General features: G+C 44.3%; 1 protein-coding gene across 4 annotated transcripts; it reads left to right on the top strand.

Moving 5' to 3' along the window:
* Positions 1-251: 251 nt before the first annotated feature.
* On the top strand, positions 252-18,329 carry LOC131731600 (GRB10-interacting GYF protein 1-like; the record flags this gene model as incomplete). 4 transcript variants are annotated; one of them, XM_059020810.1, is given in 23 exon segments in its annotated part: positions 252-424; positions 2,581-2,791; positions 4,329-4,356; positions 4,470-4,533; positions 5,360-5,489; positions 6,295-6,390; positions 7,337-7,451; positions 8,258-8,366; positions 8,814-8,854; positions 9,874-9,921; positions 10,909-11,067; positions 11,827-12,050; positions 12,941-13,079; positions 13,251-13,445; positions 14,192-14,346; positions 14,872-15,031; positions 15,196-15,362; positions 15,805-15,902; positions 16,183-16,283; positions 16,665-16,750; positions 16,967-17,104; positions 17,662-17,838; positions 18,118-18,329. In XM_059020810.1, coding segments are annotated over 21 exon segments (2,627 nt in total), but the record flags the coding sequence as incomplete, so codon positions are not given.
* Positions 18,330-18,783: the final 454 nt, after the last annotated feature.

The raw sequence follows: 18,783 nt of genomic DNA, 5'->3' as shown, positions 1-18,783 counted from the left end.
AGTGTTACAATACAAGTAATACAATAAGAGCAAGAATAATAATAATAATAATAATAATAATAGTAATAATAATAATCATCATTATCATCATCATCATCATCTGTAAACAAAGACAGACTTCAGCCGCACAAAACTCCCGCGTGACGTCACGTGACGTCGAACGTCCGCCGTTCCGATCGTTTTTTTTTTTAAAAAAACAAAAATTCTCTTAGCCCCTCCCACGTCACGTGACGCGAGTAGGACGGCCATCTTTCTATAACACAAACAAGAAGGAGAGCGCGAGAGAGAGGCAGACACTGAAAAAAAAAAAAAACAACAACAACATTACAAAAATATAATATAAATAAATTAATGCGGCGAGTTTGTGATCCTGAAAAAAAAAAAAAAAAGGCTAAAGAAAACAAGACACGATAAATAAAACCGGGTAAGATACAAATAAAATAAGAGACCCCGGCCCCCTTACCCCGTATCGACGGGCCTCGGGATGATAGTCGGGTTTGTTTTATAGGGGTTTAAATGGCAGGTAAACAGGCCTCTGCGAGCAGCGGGGTAGAGTTAGAGGGGCGGCCGGGGGGCGCTCACTCTCACACTCCGCCCCCCCTACGCCCTGCGCCCTGCCTCCTGTGATTCTGTTTACAATACAGGCCTGTTTTAAAATAACAATATTAATTGAGGTTTTTAAATGCGTGCTGTAAAGAAATGCTTGCAGATTTATTTATTTATTTTTAAAATAATAATCTTGTTGTGGTTGTATTGCTGTCGTGCTAATGTATCTGTGTATTTTGATCATTTTTGACGGTTGTTGACTTTAGGACAACATTTTGCTTTGGTATTTATTTATTTAAGTACGATTAATAAATACAGCGATGTTTTGTGGCTGTGCTGTTTTTAGTTTACAGCTGCAGCATTATTAGTATTCCGCCGTATCGTTAAGTGGTTTTGTGTGTGTGTGTGTTTTTGCTGGGCCACGATGACATTGTGTACGCAAAATCAAAGCAGAACATCCTTCAAAATCCATTGTGACATATTTTTTTTGTGGAGGATTGAAAACATGTCTTATCAAAAGCGTCCTGTGTACAGTTTCTACCCGAGTACGCGAAGCATGAGACGTCTAGGACGCGTACAGTAAAACATTAGGTCTGTTTTTATGTCAGTAACGCTATACTGTGTGTGCAGCTTAAGTTATGTTTGTGTTTTTTTTTTTCTTTTGGCATTTCGACATATCAACACTTCCCTAAAATTAAACCTCGGATTTAAATGTCATAGTTATGTCAGCATCGATACTAGTTTTTTTTAATGCCACACACGCTTTTCATTAGACTTGTTTAACTGGTTCGCTGTTTGGGTGTCATAGGTACGACATTCAAGGATACATACAAAAAAGATGTATGCTTTTGACACAGTCATTTTATTTTTAAAAAAATGCACAATACTCTAACCTTTTTAAAAATGTTTTACAGCAGTTGAATGGTTCATTTTAGTACAAGTTTAGTATAGAAAGGATGTTGCTGCTCTAGAAAGAGTGCAAAGAAGAGCGACCAGAATTATCCCGGGTTTAAAAGGCATGTCGTATGCAGACAGGCTTAAAATAATTGAATCTATTCAGTCTTGAACAAAGAAGACTACGCGGCGATCTGATTCAAACATTCAAAATCCTAAAAGGTATTGACAACGTCAATCTGAAAAAAGAAACAAGGACCAGAGGTCACAAGTGGAGATTAGATAAAGGGGCATTCAGAACAGAAAATAGGAGGCACTTCTTTACACAGAGAATTGTGAGGGACTGGAACCAACTCCCCAGTAATGTTGTTGAAGCTGACACCCTGGGATCCTTCAAGAAGCTGCTTGATGAGATTCTGGGATCAATAAGCTACTAACAACCAAACGAGCAAGATGGGCCGAATGGCCTCCTCTCGTTTGTAAACTTTCTTATGTTCTTAAAGCATTCATTTAGATTTGTGTATGACTGTGTGTGCGTCTAGGGTATACGGCAGCAAAACCTGCAGTTTGAAGTTTTTAGAGAATTTAGTTTCTACTTCGCTAAAATGTAACTCGTACAGCTACGGTACTCGGTGCTTTTGGTGTGTTCAGTTGAAGTATTTTCTGGTGTGTTATTTTAAAACTCTTGTTTCTAGTTAGATAGAGTGCGCTGTATAGGAATGTACGGTCTCTCACAGGGCGAGGCAGTCAGCCAGCTAAACAAATTGGCATTTACATTTAAATGAGTCAGAATTGCTTTTGTCAGTGATAGTAATAATAACTTAGTACAGACTCGCAGCTTGAGACAGTAGCTACTGTCCTCCTGCTTTTAAATAAATAAATAAATAAATAAAAATTATTGCCCACATTTACAAGTCAAAGGAAGGAAGTGGAGCAGAAGAGTTTCAAAATGTATATCCAGTCGGAGCTGATACATCCTGTAAAAACTTAAGAGTGTTTTTTAAAAAAATTATCACTGAGTAGGTATGGCCTGTGTGTGTGTCCCTTTCCAGTTCTAATAACTCAAATCAGTTTTTATCTTGACTGTCTGAACTAATCGTGAATCTTATTGTCTTCTCTCTCTCTCTCTTTCTTTTTCAGAAATTCTGGGGGGGGGGAACAAAACAAAAAAGTGAATTCAGTTTTATTATTATTATTCTTTTATCATATTGATATATATATACATACATACAACTGGGAGATCGGAACAGACACAAAGTCAGCATTAACAGACGTCCCACGAACAGAGCCCCGCGTTTCCACTCCCATTGTAACATCAGCACAGGTTCCGTGGATATCGCCCGTGACTGCGGTAGGTGGCTAATCGCTTTACTCCAATGCAGAAAAGTCAGGCATTTGTTCATTTTGTATGGCGGTACAGCAGCTGCCTTTTAACTGGTGTAACCAGAGAGATCTCCTGTAGTTTTATCCATCCCTGTAATGAGTTTGATCTCCTGAACAGGTCGTAGTATTGTTTGCACTTTCTGTAAAAACTGTGTTTAAATAGTCATTATTATTATTATTATTATTATTTATTTCTTAGCAGACGCCCTTATCCAGGGCGACTTACAATCGTAAGCAAATACATTTCAAGTGTTACAATACAAGTAATACAATAAGAGCAAGAAATACAATAACTTTTGTTCAAGTGTGACAAACCACAATTCAATAATACAGCAGGTAATAGTGATAGTTACATCAGGATATGATTAAATAGTGATAGTTACATCAGGATATGATTAAATACAAAGTACTACAGGTTAAACACTTGGCAGATTACAGTATTCTGAAGTACAGGATTAAATGCAGTAAAATAGGGGGCAGATAAGAGCAAAATAAAGCACATTTAAATGAAGGGTGATAGTGTCCCAGGATACAAACAGAGGAGTTCTACAGGTGCTAATAGGTAGTAATAATAATGGAATCAGTTTGTGTAGCACTAATCATTTTTTTTTAAAAAATTAACCTTGTAATAAAGTATAACGATACCATAATGTGATAAGATCAAATCATGAAATGATGGACCATTTTGTTAAAAGACATTTTAATGAGAGAGGGAGATGTAAAGAAACTGCCGTGAGTGTAAGTCTTTTGGTCTTGCAATGCAAACGGTATTATTTATAATTAATGAGTCATTTAGCAGACGCTTTTACCCAAAGCGACTTAGGGACGGGGGGGGGGGGGGGGGGGTGAACTCTGCATCATCATCAACTGCTGCTGCTGCTGCTGCAGAGTCACTTCCAATAGGAGCTCGTTTGTTTTACGTCTCATCCGAAGGACGGAGCACAAGGAGGTTCAGCGACTTGCTCTGGGTCACACACACACACACACACACAGGGAGTCAGTGGCTGAGCTGGGATTTGAACCTCCTGGTATCGAGACCCCTTTTTTTAACCACTGGACCATGTGTATATATATCTCTCCTGTAGCCTCAGTCCTTCAAAGCTGCAATAGCCCTGATACAGGATGTCCCTTTTGCCCGTCTCTCTGCCACTGCACATTTTCCAGTTGGTTTCTCTTGGCTTCGGATGTGAAATGGTTGTTGTAAAGCTTTATAGATCTGTCTGTATTTTAAGTGGGTTCAGATGAAACGGTGGTCTGTATTGCTTTATTGTGATGCTCTCGCTGTGTGTGTTTCTCGGGGCGGCATGCCTCTTACATTGTGGTCTGATGGCATGTTCTGTATTAGTTCAGCTTCCTGTCCTCTACTATAAATACAGTGTGTGTGTAACCAACTTGTTGCATTAAAAAAGATAAACAGTGTTTGCATATTATTATTATTATTATTATTATTATTATATTTGTTCTAATGGCTTAACTAACTCCTTATTTTATTGATTTCAGGACAGACCCGAATCTTGCGAATGGCCTCTTTAGGTATGTAGAGGGGATTAAGCTGAAATAAACAAATAAGACAGCGTCTCTCGTCTGCAGCTGGATTTATTTATTTCTATTTTATTTATTTATTTTTTTAAATACTGTGTTTGCAGAACTCCAGAGTCTAACGGAGGAAAGGAAGATGGCTGCCGAGACCCTCAATTTTGGACCAGAATGGTAAAGCGTAGTGATCTGTGTTCCTCTCTTCGTTCATTCCATCTCATTTACAGGGGTGGAAATAAGACCCCCCCCCCCCCCCCCCCCCCCCCCCCCCCCCCCCCCCCCAGAGCAGTTTGATCCAGTCCTGGTTTCACTAGGAGTTTAATAATCAGACACACCTGAGCTTGTTACCTAGACACTGGGGGCTGATCAAGCGGGTAGTAAAACCTGGAATGGATCAAACTGCTGTGCAACAGGAGTCTTCTTTCCATCCCTGAGTTACCAGACACTGTATAGTAACTATACTGTAGTTACTACCGTATAAACACATACGGCTAGCATCTACACATTAGTGTTTAATTACAGGGATGGAAATAAGACTCCCATTGCATAGCAATTTCATGCATATGTGCTTGATTAGCCCCACACCTGAGCTTGTTGCCTATTATTATTATTAATTTCTTAGCAGACGCCCTTATCCAGGGCGACTTACAATTGTTACAAGATACAACATTATTTTTACATACAATTACCCATTTATACAGTTGGGTTTTTACTGGAGCAATCTAGGTAAAGTACCTTGCTCAAGGGTACAGCAGCAGTGTCCCCCCCCCCCACCTGGGATTGAACCCACGACCCTCCGGTCAAGAGTCCAGAGCCCTGACCACTACTCCACACTGCTGCCTTATACGCACTGTGGGCTAATCAAGCTGGTAGTAAAACCTGGAATGGATCCAATTGCAGTGCAACGGGAGTCTTTTATTCTCATTTCCATCCCTGAATTTCTTTTTCTCAACGTCTCTGAGTTTATTTGCATGTTTTTGTGGTTTTTTTTGTTTTGCAGGCTCCGCGCACTATCCAGCGGGGGGAGCGTCACGTCCCCCCCTCCCTCTCCCGCGATGCCAAAGTACAAGCTCGCTGAGTACCGATACGGGAGGGAGGAGATGTTAGCACTTTATGTTAAAGAAAACAAGGTGGGGTGCAGGGGTGCAGCTCCCTAAAGCTCAGGGAGCACGGAGCCGCTCTGTGGGGTGGAGCGTGGGTTCAGGAGACTGCGCGGCACACCGGGCAGGGAGACTTTGGGCGGGTTTGATACAGCAAACCTCAAACTAGGACTCCCGACGGTCTCCTGGAACCAGGTTTCAAACCGCTGTTCCTGGAAAAGTGGCTTCGTGTTCCCTCATTTTTAGGGTTATGTTGTTATCCCTATTATTATTATTATTATTATTATTATTATTATTATTATTATTATTATTATTATTATTATTATTAATTTTTTTTGTGTGTGTTAACCCATTGTGTCATTGTTCTCATTTGAGGACAGGCTTCTTTGTAATTTTTTGGAGCATACATCTACCTGTTTAATTTTCTCTTCAACTGTATTGTTATGATAACTTACTCCTGATATTTTTTTAACTGTAAAAGTCTGGTCTAAATGTAATGTATCAAAGTACAATTATTATTTCTCTTACAAAATTAATAAAAAAATTCCAATGTCTTTTTGAAGGACCTGGAATTGATTTTAAAAAGGAATCAGAGTTGATATTTTAGGAGACGCAATAACTGATTATCCAGCTGCTTTCATTTGAAGCCAGACAAACTTCAACTGAAGTCGTTTTGTCTCCACTGGGAGAAGCTTGTTGTAACAGAACGCAGCTCGGTGAGACTTTGATCAGGGATGCGTTGGGATCGATGGATTAGAATGGGAATTGGGAATGGAAAAGCAGGAATTGACCCCGAACCCTGATCCCGGTCTGGTGTGTGTTTATTTTGGTTTAGTTCCCGGAGGAGATGCAGGATAAAGAGTTTGCTGCTATACTCCAGGAAGAGCCTTTGCAGCCGCTGGCTCTGGTACCGTTAACAGAGGAAGAGCAGGTGAGCTCCGTCTGCACGCTGGTGTTACAGCTACGGACAAAGGCTTTGCATCGCCTTTATAGCGCCTTTCATCACAAGGATCCCACTGCGCCACGCACGCACACATCGTCCTGTAGAATGAACTAATTTTGCTGATCAGAAATGAGCAGTTTTGAGACACCACTCTTTCAACCTCTGATACCCTTATACCTGTTGAGACAGACTTTTATGATATTTGCATACATACATCAATACATCAGGGATGGAAATAAGACTCCCGTTGCATCGCGGTTTGATCCACTCCTGGTTTCACATAGGAGTCGAATAAGACGCCTGACCTTGTCACCTATACACCAATTAATCAAGCTGGTATTAAAACCTGGAATGGGTGAAACTGCTGTGCAGTGGGAGTCCTTATTCTCATCCCCATACATACATTGATCTTCGACCCTTGAGTCTGTTTAAGGGTCCTGTAGCAGGCCAGAATTTATTTTTTTATTTATAAAAGCATGCCGGCACAGTTCTCAATGCAGTAGAGAATGCATAGAGAGGAGAGAGGAGGGGGTTAGAAAGCCTGGGCGGGGGCATGGAAGTGATTTTCTGCAATCTGGAGCAGCAGTGTGGAGTAGTGGTTAGGGCTCTGGACTCTTGACCGGAGGGTCGTGGGTTCAATCCCAGGTGGGGGACACTGCTGCTGTACCCTTGAGCAAGGTACTTTACTTAGATTGCTCCAGTAAAAAATCCAACTGTATAAACGGGTAATTTTATATGTAAAAATAATGTAATTGTATGTAAAAATAAAAATGTGATATCTTGTAACAGTTGTAAGTCGCCCTGGATAAGGGCGTCTGATAAGAAATAAATAATAATAATAATAAAAGTAGCGAATATAAAATTTCACATTTGAGGCTCCTGATGATGAAAAAATATTGAGTGTGTTTTGACTCTCTTTGTTTTTTTTTTTCAGAGGAACTTCTCGATGTCTGTTAACAGTGTGGCTGTGCTGAGGCTGATGGGGAAAGGGGGGGCGGTGATCCCAGGGGGAGTGGCCAGGGGGAGGGGAACCACAAGAGGAGGGAGAGGTGAGTCCCGCCTGGGCGCTGGCACAACTCCTGTGTGTGTGTGTGATTATTTTTTATTATTATTATTATTATTATTATTATTATTATTATTATTATTATTATAATAATATAAGGAGGCTGTGTGGTCCAGTGGTTAAAGAAAAGGGCTTGTAACCAGGAGGTCCCTGGTTCAAATCCCACCTCAGCCAGTGACTCATTGTGTGACCCTGAGCAAGTCACTGAACCTCCTTGTGCTCCGTCTTTCGGGTGAGACGTAGTTGTAAGTGACTCTGCAGCTGATGCATAGTTCACACACCCGAGTCTTTGTAAGTCGCCTTGGATAAAGGTGTCTGCTAAACAAATTATTATTATTATTAGTAATTAGTAATTTTAGCAGACGCTTTTATCCTAAGCGACTCACAGAGACTGGGGGGTGAACTCTGCATCAACTGCTGCTGCTGCTGCTGCAGAGTCACTTCCAATAGGAGCTCGTTTGTTTTATGTCTCATCCGAAGGACGGAGCACAAGGAGGTTCAGTGACTTGCTCAGGGTCACGCACACACAGCTGAGCTGGGATTTGGTATCAAGCCCGTTTTCTTTAACCAGTAGACCACCGAGCCACGCAGAATTATCCACGCTGGTTCTTCGGTGAGCCAGAAGCCTGTCTAATCCAGCGCCTCTGTGTAATTCAGCATCGTTTTTTTTTTGGGTGGGGTGGGGTGGGGTGGGGTGGGGTGGGGTCCCGACCCAGTTCAGTGAACGGTGTCCCACCCGGTCTCCTTGTGAAATGATTTGTAACCCTGTGTGACTCTGACCTGTGTGTGCAGGTCGCGGCCGAGGCGACGGCAGTTTCTACCAAAGAAGTATTGAAGACGGTGAAGTGGGGTTCAGCCGCAGCGGCAGGGAGATTCACAGGAGCCAGAGCTGGGACGACAGGTGCGCTCCTGTGTTTGCTTGTTTTGGGGATGTGTTCAGCAGTTGCTTTCCGTAACTTGCCAGAACCATACGAAAAAAAAAAAAAAACATTTAAAATTACAAATTCATGCTGTGCTTTACGAGAGAGCAGGGCTTCCCAAACCGGTCCTCCAGACCCCATTGTCTTCTGGTTTTAGTTCCAACCGAGCGCTCGATTTTTTTTAATTAACCAAACCCTTTAACTGAGCTAATAATTTGCTTAACTTGACCTTTTTTTAATCGTTCTTTGCTCTTATAAAAAAAAAAAAAAAAGTTGCGGATTTTTCAAGCAGCTGTGTCTTCGCTCGTTTCCCTCGTCCTGAGGAGGGGGAGGGAGAGAGAGAAAACTCCGGACAGTGGAATAATGGGTTCGCGCAGCTCGAGTTCTGAAGCTGACGTTGTGCGTTTTTGTGTTTTTTCTTTACGCAGAGGAGAAAGAAGGTTTGAAAAGCCGATTCGAAGAGATGCAGGTAAGATTGATTCTGGTGTAAAACAGGCGTAGGCTTTCCTTCTATAATGTTAGTCTATTATTGTGTATACGTTGCTACAGCTCTGGCCAAAAGTTTAGCATCACCCTCTGTATTGAATGAACTCATTATGCTTCATAAAGTCGAATGAAACCTGCTGGAATGATGTCACGTTAACATATTGAACCACACACCAGCGCTTTGTAGTGTTTTCCACAGAGTGAAAAACTACATTTAAAAATGTGACCTTCTGGAAATCTAACATGAAATACTAATCGCTACTATTATTATTATTATTATTATTATTATTATTATTATTATTTATTTCTTAGCAGACGCCCTTATCCAGGGCGACTTACAATTGTTACAAGATATCACATTATTTTTACATACAATTCCCCATTTATACAGTTGGGTTTTTACTGGAGCAATCTAGGTAAAGTACCTTGCTCAAGGGTACAGCAGCAGTGTCCCCCACCTGGGATTGAACCCACGACCCTCCGGTCAAGAATCCAGAGCCCTAACCACTACTCCACACTGCTGCCCTGTTATGGCTTCCAGTAGACTTTTTTATTTTTTTAATTGTGTAGTTTATTTTGATTACCTGATGTTAAATAAAATATCTAAATTATGTTCATGTAGTTTTTTTTTTTTTTTTTTACAGTATCCTGTCTCAATCCTAAAACTCTAGGTGATCCAAAAACGTTTGGCCACGGCTGTATGCTTTGTCTGCGTCTTTCCTTAATCTCAGTGTTAAAAAGACCAGCTTGTGAAAAAGTTACTGCTCAGGAAACCCGTTTTTTATGTGGGGTGTGATACGTGGAGGGTGTCAGTGGCTTGTAATCTCTTGTAGTAATATACATTAGCACTGTGTGTGTCTCTAATGCATGGATTGTGAGCATGTTTATTAGAAGAACCGAAAGGATATCCAGCTGTAATGCTGAAAAGTTACAAAAGAAATGTTGCAGGATGATGTAACCCTAGGTTAGGTATAAAAAGGCTTGTTTAATAATTTTTATTAGACCAGAGGAATGAAGAGAAGACTGCGCTCTCTGTTGTCTCCAAAATTGGTAACTATGTGATTTTAAAATGCATTTTTTTTTTTTTCGTACTGCATGCTAATTTTGATGTTTTTTTTTTTTTTTAATACAAGCATTAGGGTTAAACTGACTGACCTAATTTTAGTTGAGCTGTTCCAAAACCAGCTTCTTTTGCTGTGGTGCTGCTCGAATTATTATTTCGTTATTATTTCGTCATTTTAAATGACAAATTAAAGCCAGTTTTATAGTTGATCCACGAAATCAATTTTACTGTTACACTCTGTGTTTCTCAGTGCTGATTGAGAAACACGACTGACTTAGCAATTTAATTATTACAGGAGAGTAGAAGAGTCGGGGGGGGGGGGGGGGAGAGAATCAGAAGCCCTGATTGTATATGATATAATATTGTGATTGTTGTATTGAGAGACTGATTCTGGGTTCACATTCAGTGTCAGAGCTGCTCCAGTGAGCCTGTTAACACAGCAGACCCTGGGGTCCGTTCTGATTACATTTACAGCAGAATTCGTTTGCTGAAATTGCAGTTCCAATTCCAAAGCTTTGTTGTTCAATTAATTACGCTGCGGTAATTGGAATTTTAATTACAATGGCACTCAAAAGTAACACCAAGCTCCACACAGACACAGACAGACACAGTTTTTTCTCCCAAGCAATAATCGCAGGCACAAATACAGAAATATATTAGAGGTTTTTTTTTAAAAAAAAAAACAAATAATGGGGGGGCAGGGGTGGGGGGGTCACTAAAAAAAAAGTTTGAAAAATCCAAGAAGAATGTTGGCTGAATGTTTAATAAAAAAAAAACATGGACCTGCAAATGATTTATGCTTGGAAAGGGGTGTGATTAATTGATTGATTGATTGATTGATCGATCAATGATCTGGTAATTAGAATTGCAGATCCAATTAAAACGCAGGGTTGCCCAGGTTCGACTGCAGCTGCGTTGACCCCAGGCGTTTGGTTGACAGCTAGCGTTGGTGGTTTTTCTTTGTGTCTCTGCAGTCCGGGTGGGCTTTGAGGAGGTGGCGGCGCCGGGGGTCCGCAAGGAATACACGCGCTCGGACAGCGAGAACTGGCGCACCCTGCGGGAGGAGCAGGAGGAGGAGGAGGCGGTCGAAGGGGGCGGGAGCAGCTGGAGACTAGCGGGGGTCCGCAGAGACGGTGAGAGAACCATCTGTCATGTCGGCTTCTCAGGGTCAGGGTCAGTAACTGCTTTTTTTTTTAAAATTCCAATCCATTTTTTTTTTTTATTTATTTAGTCATCGCCAATGGTTTTAACCCCGGTTTTCTCTCTAATTTGGGATTTTTTTTTTCTTCTCGGTTCACCGCTGTAGCCCCCCCCCCCCCCCCCGGCGACTGGGGGGGGGGCGGAGGCTGGAACACGCGTCCTTCGAAACCTGTTCCTGCCAATCTGTCATTTTTCGCACTGCGGATCCACAGTGAAGCCATCAGACCTATAGTGCCGGAGGACAACACAGATCTGAACGGCTCCACTGCAGAACCGCAGGCGCCCTGTCAGCCACAGGGGGTGCTGGTGCACCGTGAACTGAGGATTCCCCTGCCGACCCAGTCCCTCCCTACCCGGGCGGCGCTCGGCCAATTGTGCGTCACCCCCTAGGAACCCCCGGGCCACAGTCGGCAATGACATAGCCTGGATTCGAACCTGTGATCTCCAGGCTATAGAGCGCGGGACGCCACTCGAGAGCCCCATTCCAATTTAATTTTTTAAAATCGATTTGCAATTCTTTCGAAGGAATTCGAATTGATACTTTTAGAGTCGTGATATTAATTGTTTGTTCGATTTTGTTCAATGCTTTCGTTTTTAAAGCAAATTAAGTGTAGCGACGGCTTTACGCTGGCCCGTCTTTCTGCACTGGCTGTTTTTATTTATTTTTGAACCCGTGTCTCTCCTCTCCCCAGACGGGGGTCCCAGGTCCGCGGGCTGGCGGGAGCACGTCGGGGAGCGGAGGCGGAAGTTCGATTTCGATTTCCGGGAGCACGGTGAGGAGCGGGGGCCCCGGAGGCTGCGTGTGAACAGCGAGGGCTTCGAGGAGGACAGGGACGGGCTGCCGGAGTGGTGCATGGACGACGAGGATGACGAGATGGGGACTTTCGACTCCTCTGGAGCCTTCATGTCCTTCAAGGTACGGGACAGACCCTCCCTCCTGGGGTTCCTCTCGCAGAGATTGAGACCCGTAACCAGTCCTGGGGCTCAGAACTCCCCTCAATGAAGTCTGTTATTATTATTAATATTGAAATGATCAGGAGCCAGGAGTTTGAGCAGGGTTACAAACTCACACTAGCCCTGCTGCTGCTGCTGCTGCTGCTGCACCCAGTCCTGGGGTTCAGAGCTCCCCTCAATGAAGTCTGTTATTATTATTATTAATATTGAAATGATCAGGAGCCAGGAGTTTGAGCAGGGTTACAAACTCACACTACCCTGCTGCTGCTGCTGCACCCAGTCCTGGGGTTCAGAGCTCCCCTCAATGAAGTCTGTTATTATTATTAATATTGAAATGATCAGGAGCCAGGAGTTTGAGCAGGGTTACAAACTCACACTAGCCCTGCTGCTGCTGCTGCTGCTGCACCCAGTCCTGGGGTTCAGAGCTCCCCTCAATGAAGTCTGTTATTATTATTATTAATATTGAAATGATCAGGAGCCAGGAGTTTGAGCAGGGTTACAAACTCACACTAGCCCTGCTGCTGCTGCTGCTGCTGCACCCAGTCCTGGGGTTCATCTCAGCTTCAACACGTAGCAGTTTGATCCATTCCTGGTTTCACTAGGAGTTTAATAAGACACACCTGAACTTGTTAGCTAGACACACTGAGGCTGATCAAGCTGGTAGTAAAACCTGGACTGGGTGACACTGCTGTGCAACAGGAGTTTTCTTTCCGTCTGCAGAACATCTGTGCGCTCACCTTGAATGAGGAGCAATCCGCAAACCAAACGTGCGATTTATGAAAGGGTCGATTTTTAAAAGCACAGGGGAAAAAGAAAAAAAAAAAAGTATGAATTGTTCTAATTTTTTCCCAGAAGAGCTCGAAGGATCCGATCCCGGAGGAGCAGGAGCTGGAATTCCAAGGCGTGGAGGAAGAGGAGGAGCATCCCGAAGGCAGGAAAGATTCCAGGGAATACGGCTCTGAGCCGGAACGGAAGGACTCCCCCGAGAAAGGTAGGAAAATTAGTTTTTTTTCAACAGGAAAGGAAGTGCAGCGCTGGGATTTGGCTGTAAAAACTAGAGCGCTGAATAGAGGCTGTGGAGAGTCTGTACTTCGGGTCATTAAATCTCTTCTTTCTTTCTTTCTTTCTTTCTTTCTTTCTTTCTTTCTTTCTCTCTCCTCAGATGGGCAGGTTGCTGCTGTGTGTGTGCTGGACAGTGCTGTGAACTGTCCCGCGCCCCCCTCCCCTCCCACAGTGTCCGTGACCCCCGGACAGAGCTCCCTGTCTCCCGGGGAGCTGGAGACCCCCCCACCGGCTCGGCCAGACCCGCTGGACACCGCCCCCCCCGCTGCCAAGGGAATCAAGCTACCCTCTGAAGGTACGAGGACTCAGTTCTGTCCCTCAAGTGGCCTGCATACTCTTATTTTTCTTGCAGGGTATTTTTGTCATTTCCCAGCCATGTTTTACCCATTCCAGGTTTTACTACCAGCTTGATTTAGCCCCATAGTGTGTATAGGCAACAAGCTCAGGTGTGTCTTATGAGACGCGTTACTATTTACTATGAATGTAATGAGAGACACCTGAGCTTGTTACCTGTACCCAAGGGGTCTGCAACCCCAGACCTGGAGAGCTACTGGGTCTGCTGGTTTTCATTTCAACTGAGTGCTCAGTTACTCAATTGCACCAATTATTGGCTTAAAAACCTGGAATGGGTGAAACTGCTGTGCAATAGGAGTCTTATTCTCATCCCTGCATCGGTGTGCACAAAACAGTACAGCAGCAGTGTGGAGTAGTGGTTAGGGCTCTGGAATCTTGACTGGAGGGTTGAGGGTTCAATCCCAGGTGGGGGGGGGGGACACTGCTGCTGTACCCTTGAGCAAGGTACTTTACCTAGATTGCTCCAGTAAAAACCCAACTGTATAAATGGGGAATTGTATGTAAAAATAATGTGATATCGTGTAACAATTGTAAGTCGCCCTGGATAAGGGCATCTGCTAAGAAATAAATAATAATAATAATAATTGGCAATGACAGTATTTATTTATTTTTTCCATCCTTGATATCACTGGTAATTGTAGCCTCTCTCTCTCTCTCTCTCTCTCTCTCTCTCTCTCTCTCATATAGAGTGTGGGTCCCTCGGGGTGGTGGCTGCCCAGCTCAGTCCCGGCACCTCCTCCACCCTCTCTTCCTCCTCCTCCCCCCCCTCCTCCTCTGCTGCTATCCATTTCACCACTGGGGGGGACAACGAGGACGAGGACGGGATGAGCCACCTGCAACAGGTAAACCCCCACCCAATTGCAACAATATAGCGCCTTTCATTACAAGGATCCCACAGCACTCCACACACACCATACAGACACACATGCATACATATTATCAATATATAGATACACACATCGCCCTATAGAATTAACTAATTTTGCTTCATAAAGTCGATTGAAACCTGCTGAATAATGCTACATTAACATATTGAATTGCACACCAGAGCTTTGTGGTTTTCCATAAAACAAAAAACTGACATTTTAAAAAATGTGACCTTTCCAAATCTAACATGAAATACTACTATCATGGCATCTAGTAAACATATTCAAATGATATCTCTCTTAAAAGTCTCTTTCATTACACGACATTAAATAAAATGTTCATCTACAAATCTTTTAAAATCTTAAATAAATGCAAGTTGCCGGATCCCCAGAAACCCCTCTGGTCCAGTATTGCTGTACTGCATTGAAATGGCAAGCTTGTTTTTGGTGGCACGCACTGCAGTTTGAGACGCGCTTTTCCATGTGTGTGTTTTTGTGCAGGAGGCGGAGAAGATGGTGGCTTCCCTGCAGGAGAACTCCCTGGAGGAGGAGCGCTTCACCCAGACCATGCGGGAGAGCAGGAACACGGCTGCTGCGCTGCCTCTGTCACACGAGGCAGCCATGAAGTGGTTCTACAAAGATCCGCAGGGAGAGATCCAAGGTACAGCGCCGAGGGGAGCGGGAGCCTCAGCGCTGCTCCGGACCATTATTGGGTTAGGGGTTGGGTTGAAGCTAGGGGTTGGGGTTGGGGTTGGAGCTAGGGGTGGGGTCAGGGTTAAGGACGGTTGATACTCACCCTGCTTTGCCCCCCCCCACCCCCCCCAGGACCCTTCACGACCCAGGAGATGGCAGAGTGGTTTCAAGCCGGGTATTTCACCATGACCCTCCTGGTGAAGAGAGGCTGTGACGAGGGCTTCCAGCCCTTGGGAGAGGTCATTAAAATGTGGGGACGAGTGCCTTTTGCCCCTGGACCATCGCCTCCCCCGCTGCTGGTGAGTCCACCGCCCTGCCTGTCCGTTCCTGCACTTCCTGCATCAGACAGACAGACACCGACACATATAAAGATTCTTATTTGTACACACGTCATGCCTGCATGATTTAATGGAGTTTGTGTCTGTGTAATGGAAGCAGATCGCCTCTCTCTCTCTCTCTCTCTCTCTCTCTCTCTCTCTCTCTCTCTCTCTCTCTCGTTTGTTTAAACATTGTGGTTTTACTGGTCCTGTCTCTGCTCAGGACACTGTGATATATTCAGCAGCTGGGAGTGCAGTGTCGCTGTTCTCGCCCAGAATAATTACCATCTTATCCTCATCCTTCAGTGTCCTAAAGTTAAGAGATCTTTGTAAAGAACTGGTCTCTTATATTGGTGTATTTTGAGCAGTAGAGAAGTAAGTGTTTTTTCTCTCTCTCTCTCTCTCTCTCTCTCTCTCTGTGCAGGGTAACATGGACCAGGAGAGGCTGAAGAAACAGCAGGAGCTGGCAGCGGCTGCCCTGTACCTCCAGCAGCAGCAGCAGCTATTCCAGCTCATCAACAGGTAACCTGCTGGCAAGACGGGGTGCGCAGGGGATCCCGCGGACTAAACCCCAGGAGCACAAAGCCCCTTTTCTGGCTTGAGTCGTGTACCCTGTTTCCACTGCCTGGCGCTCCCAGCTACTGCTGCCCATGGCAAACTCCTATTAAGACCAGGAACGGATCAAACCGCTGTGCAGCGAGAGTCTTGGTTCCGTCCCTGGTGCTTTCCATCGTCTGTTATCAGTCCGCCCCCCTCCATGTTTTAAGCTCTCTGTTTTTTTCTCTCTCGTTGTTTCTTGTAGGTGTGGAGAGCAGGGGTTGATTCCTCCTATTAACAGATCAATGTCAGTGCCAGACACAGGGTCCCTGTGGGACATGCATACCTCAGCTTCACAGCAACCAGGTAGGTAGAAATAACAGCTCCGCTACCCTGAAACGGAGGCTGGATTCAGGCTTGGTTTATTTGATACTGGGCAACTTTGGTCTCCCCTGGTGGTGTGCAGGGGGAGTCACAGAGTCAGGGGAGCGCAGGGGTCCCCGAGGGTCTCCCCTGGTGAAGGCACGGCCGCGTGGTGTGCAGGGGGGAGTCACACAGTCGGGAGCGCAGGGGTCCCTGAGGGTGTCCCCTGGTAAAGGCACGGCCGCGTGGTGTGCAGGGCGCAGTTACTAGAAGCTGTATTTTTGTTTTATTTTTCAGTGCTTCTCTACTTTTATTATAGTGTGGTTTTCATAATAATTTAATTGAAAAATAAATACATTTTTTTTTCTTTTTCTTTCATTGTAGGCAGTGAAGCCAGTTCATGGGATTTAACAATGAATTCTTCTACTCAGGGTCCAATTCTAGAACAGCTTCAACTGGAGAGACAAAAAGTAAGTTCCAGCACCTTAAATATTGGGGAGGGGGTAGGGGGGTGTGTGAAACTGCTGTGCAGCAGGAGTCATTTCAATCTTTGTAGTAAAGCTATGAGAGCTATTATTATTATTATTATTATTATTATTATTATTATTATTATTATTATTATTATTATTATTATTATTATTATTATTATTATTATTATTATTAATAATGTTTTTGCCTGGCCGCAGCTTCAGCAAGAAAGGCGAGATGCAGAACTCAGGGCTAAGCGTGAAGAAGAGGAGAGGAAGAGGAGGGAGGAGAAGCAGCGCAGGCTGGAGGCAGAACAGAAACGGCGCGAGGAGGAAGAGCTGTTCAGGAGGAAACAGGTGAGGAGGGGAGGGTGGGGTTTACTGTGGGGAAATTCGCAAAGAAATTGTGCAGCTTTCTCTTGGTTGTACTGCGCATTTAATCTCCTGGCAAAACCAGGAACGGATCAAACTGCTGTGCAATTATTTTCTGAACAGTCCCACCCATTTCAGGTTTTACGACAAGCTCGATTTAACCGCAGTGTGTGCAGGTAACAAGCTCAGGTGTGTCTTATTACACACACACACAAAAAAACAGGAATGGACCCAAAATGTTATACAACAGAAGTCTTATTTCCATCCCTGGATATACAGTGTGTCCTGTGAGTCGGTCATCACAAGGCAATATATTACAACAGGAATGGAAATAAAGACTCCCATTGCAGAGCAGCAGTTTGATCCAGTCCTGATTTCACAGAGTCCAATAAGCCACACCCTGCCTGAGCTTGTTACCTACACACACTGTACCTCATCAAGTTCATAGTAAACCCAGGACTGGATCGCATTGCTCTGTAATAATAATAACACAGGTTGTTCTCGTGTTTGTTTGTTTTTTCTCGCTGGTCTGTGTTTGGCAGTGCCGGCAGCAGCAGGAGCTAATCATGAAGCTTCTCCAGCAGCAGCAGCAGCAGCAGGGCCCCTCGGGCTCCTCAGTGTGGAGCAACATGCCCAAGCAGGGCAAGACCCTCCTGGAGCTGCAGCAAGAGACTGAGAGGCAGCTGCAGAAGCAGAGAGGTGGCGTGCAGAGATCCGGGGTGAGACACACTCGCACACACACGCGCATCTTACTAGTGCAAGGATAGTGCATGTTTCTTCTTATACTGACAAAAACGCGCACACACAGCTAGTGCAGCGAGCCCCACACGGCAATAATATGCTCTTCTTTCTTTCTTTCCTTTCTTTCTCTGTCTGTTTCTTTTTCTTTCTGTTTGTCTCTTTCTTTCTTACACTCACTCTCTCTATCTCTCTGTCTCTCTCTCTCTCCTGGTGATTTTTAGATTGACCGGTTTGTTTATTTCTCTCTGTTCTCTCAGCACGGAGGCCTGGGTCTGTCGGGAGGCAACGTGTCCAGCATGGCTGGGCAGTGGGGCAGCGATCAGGGCGCCATGTGGGGGGCCGGAGGAGGAGGAGGGGGGCACGAGGGCAAGAACAGCAGCATGGGCATGTGGGACGAGGCCCTGAAGAGCCAGGGATCAGGCCTCCGAAATCTGGGGCTCAAGAGCAGCCGGAGCAGCCCCTCTCTCAGGTAGGGCAGACGGGATCCATGTGGGGGTCACGCCCACCTCCAGCCCTGGGAATCAGGGTCACTTTAGGAAATTAAGAAGTTTGTGAGCTAGCCAGTGTTTTTTAGATCTTCCTACTTCACCTTGTAGACTATTCCATGCAGTTTTAACTCTGTTTTATATATACCAAGCATCAAAATAAACTTATCACTACTATAACACATACATACAAAAAAAATAAAATAAGGTATATAAATTATGTTCTGTTCTAAACTTACTTTTACTCTTGTTCTAAGACCACAAAAAAAAAAGAAATCTTGATTTATTTTAATTGTCACAATCCATTGCTTCTTGAATTCTGCTGTTCTCTTCTTGAATAGCAGACCGGTGTTTTAAAGCGAGCTGTTCTCTTCCGTCCAGCCCTGCGCTTGTATTACATGCTCCCCCATCATTGTTCTTTGCTCTGTCGTTTTCCTC

Source organism: Acipenser ruthenus, unplaced genomic scaffold (assembly GCF_902713425.1).
Source record: "Acipenser ruthenus unplaced genomic scaffold, fAciRut3.2 maternal haplotype, whole genome shotgun sequence".
In the NCBI taxonomy this organism is placed as follows: domain Eukaryota; kingdom Metazoa; phylum Chordata; class Actinopteri; order Acipenseriformes; family Acipenseridae; genus Acipenser; species Acipenser ruthenus.
Note: the sequence above shows the minus strand (reverse complement) of the source record. Positions and strands in the feature narration are given on the sequence as shown.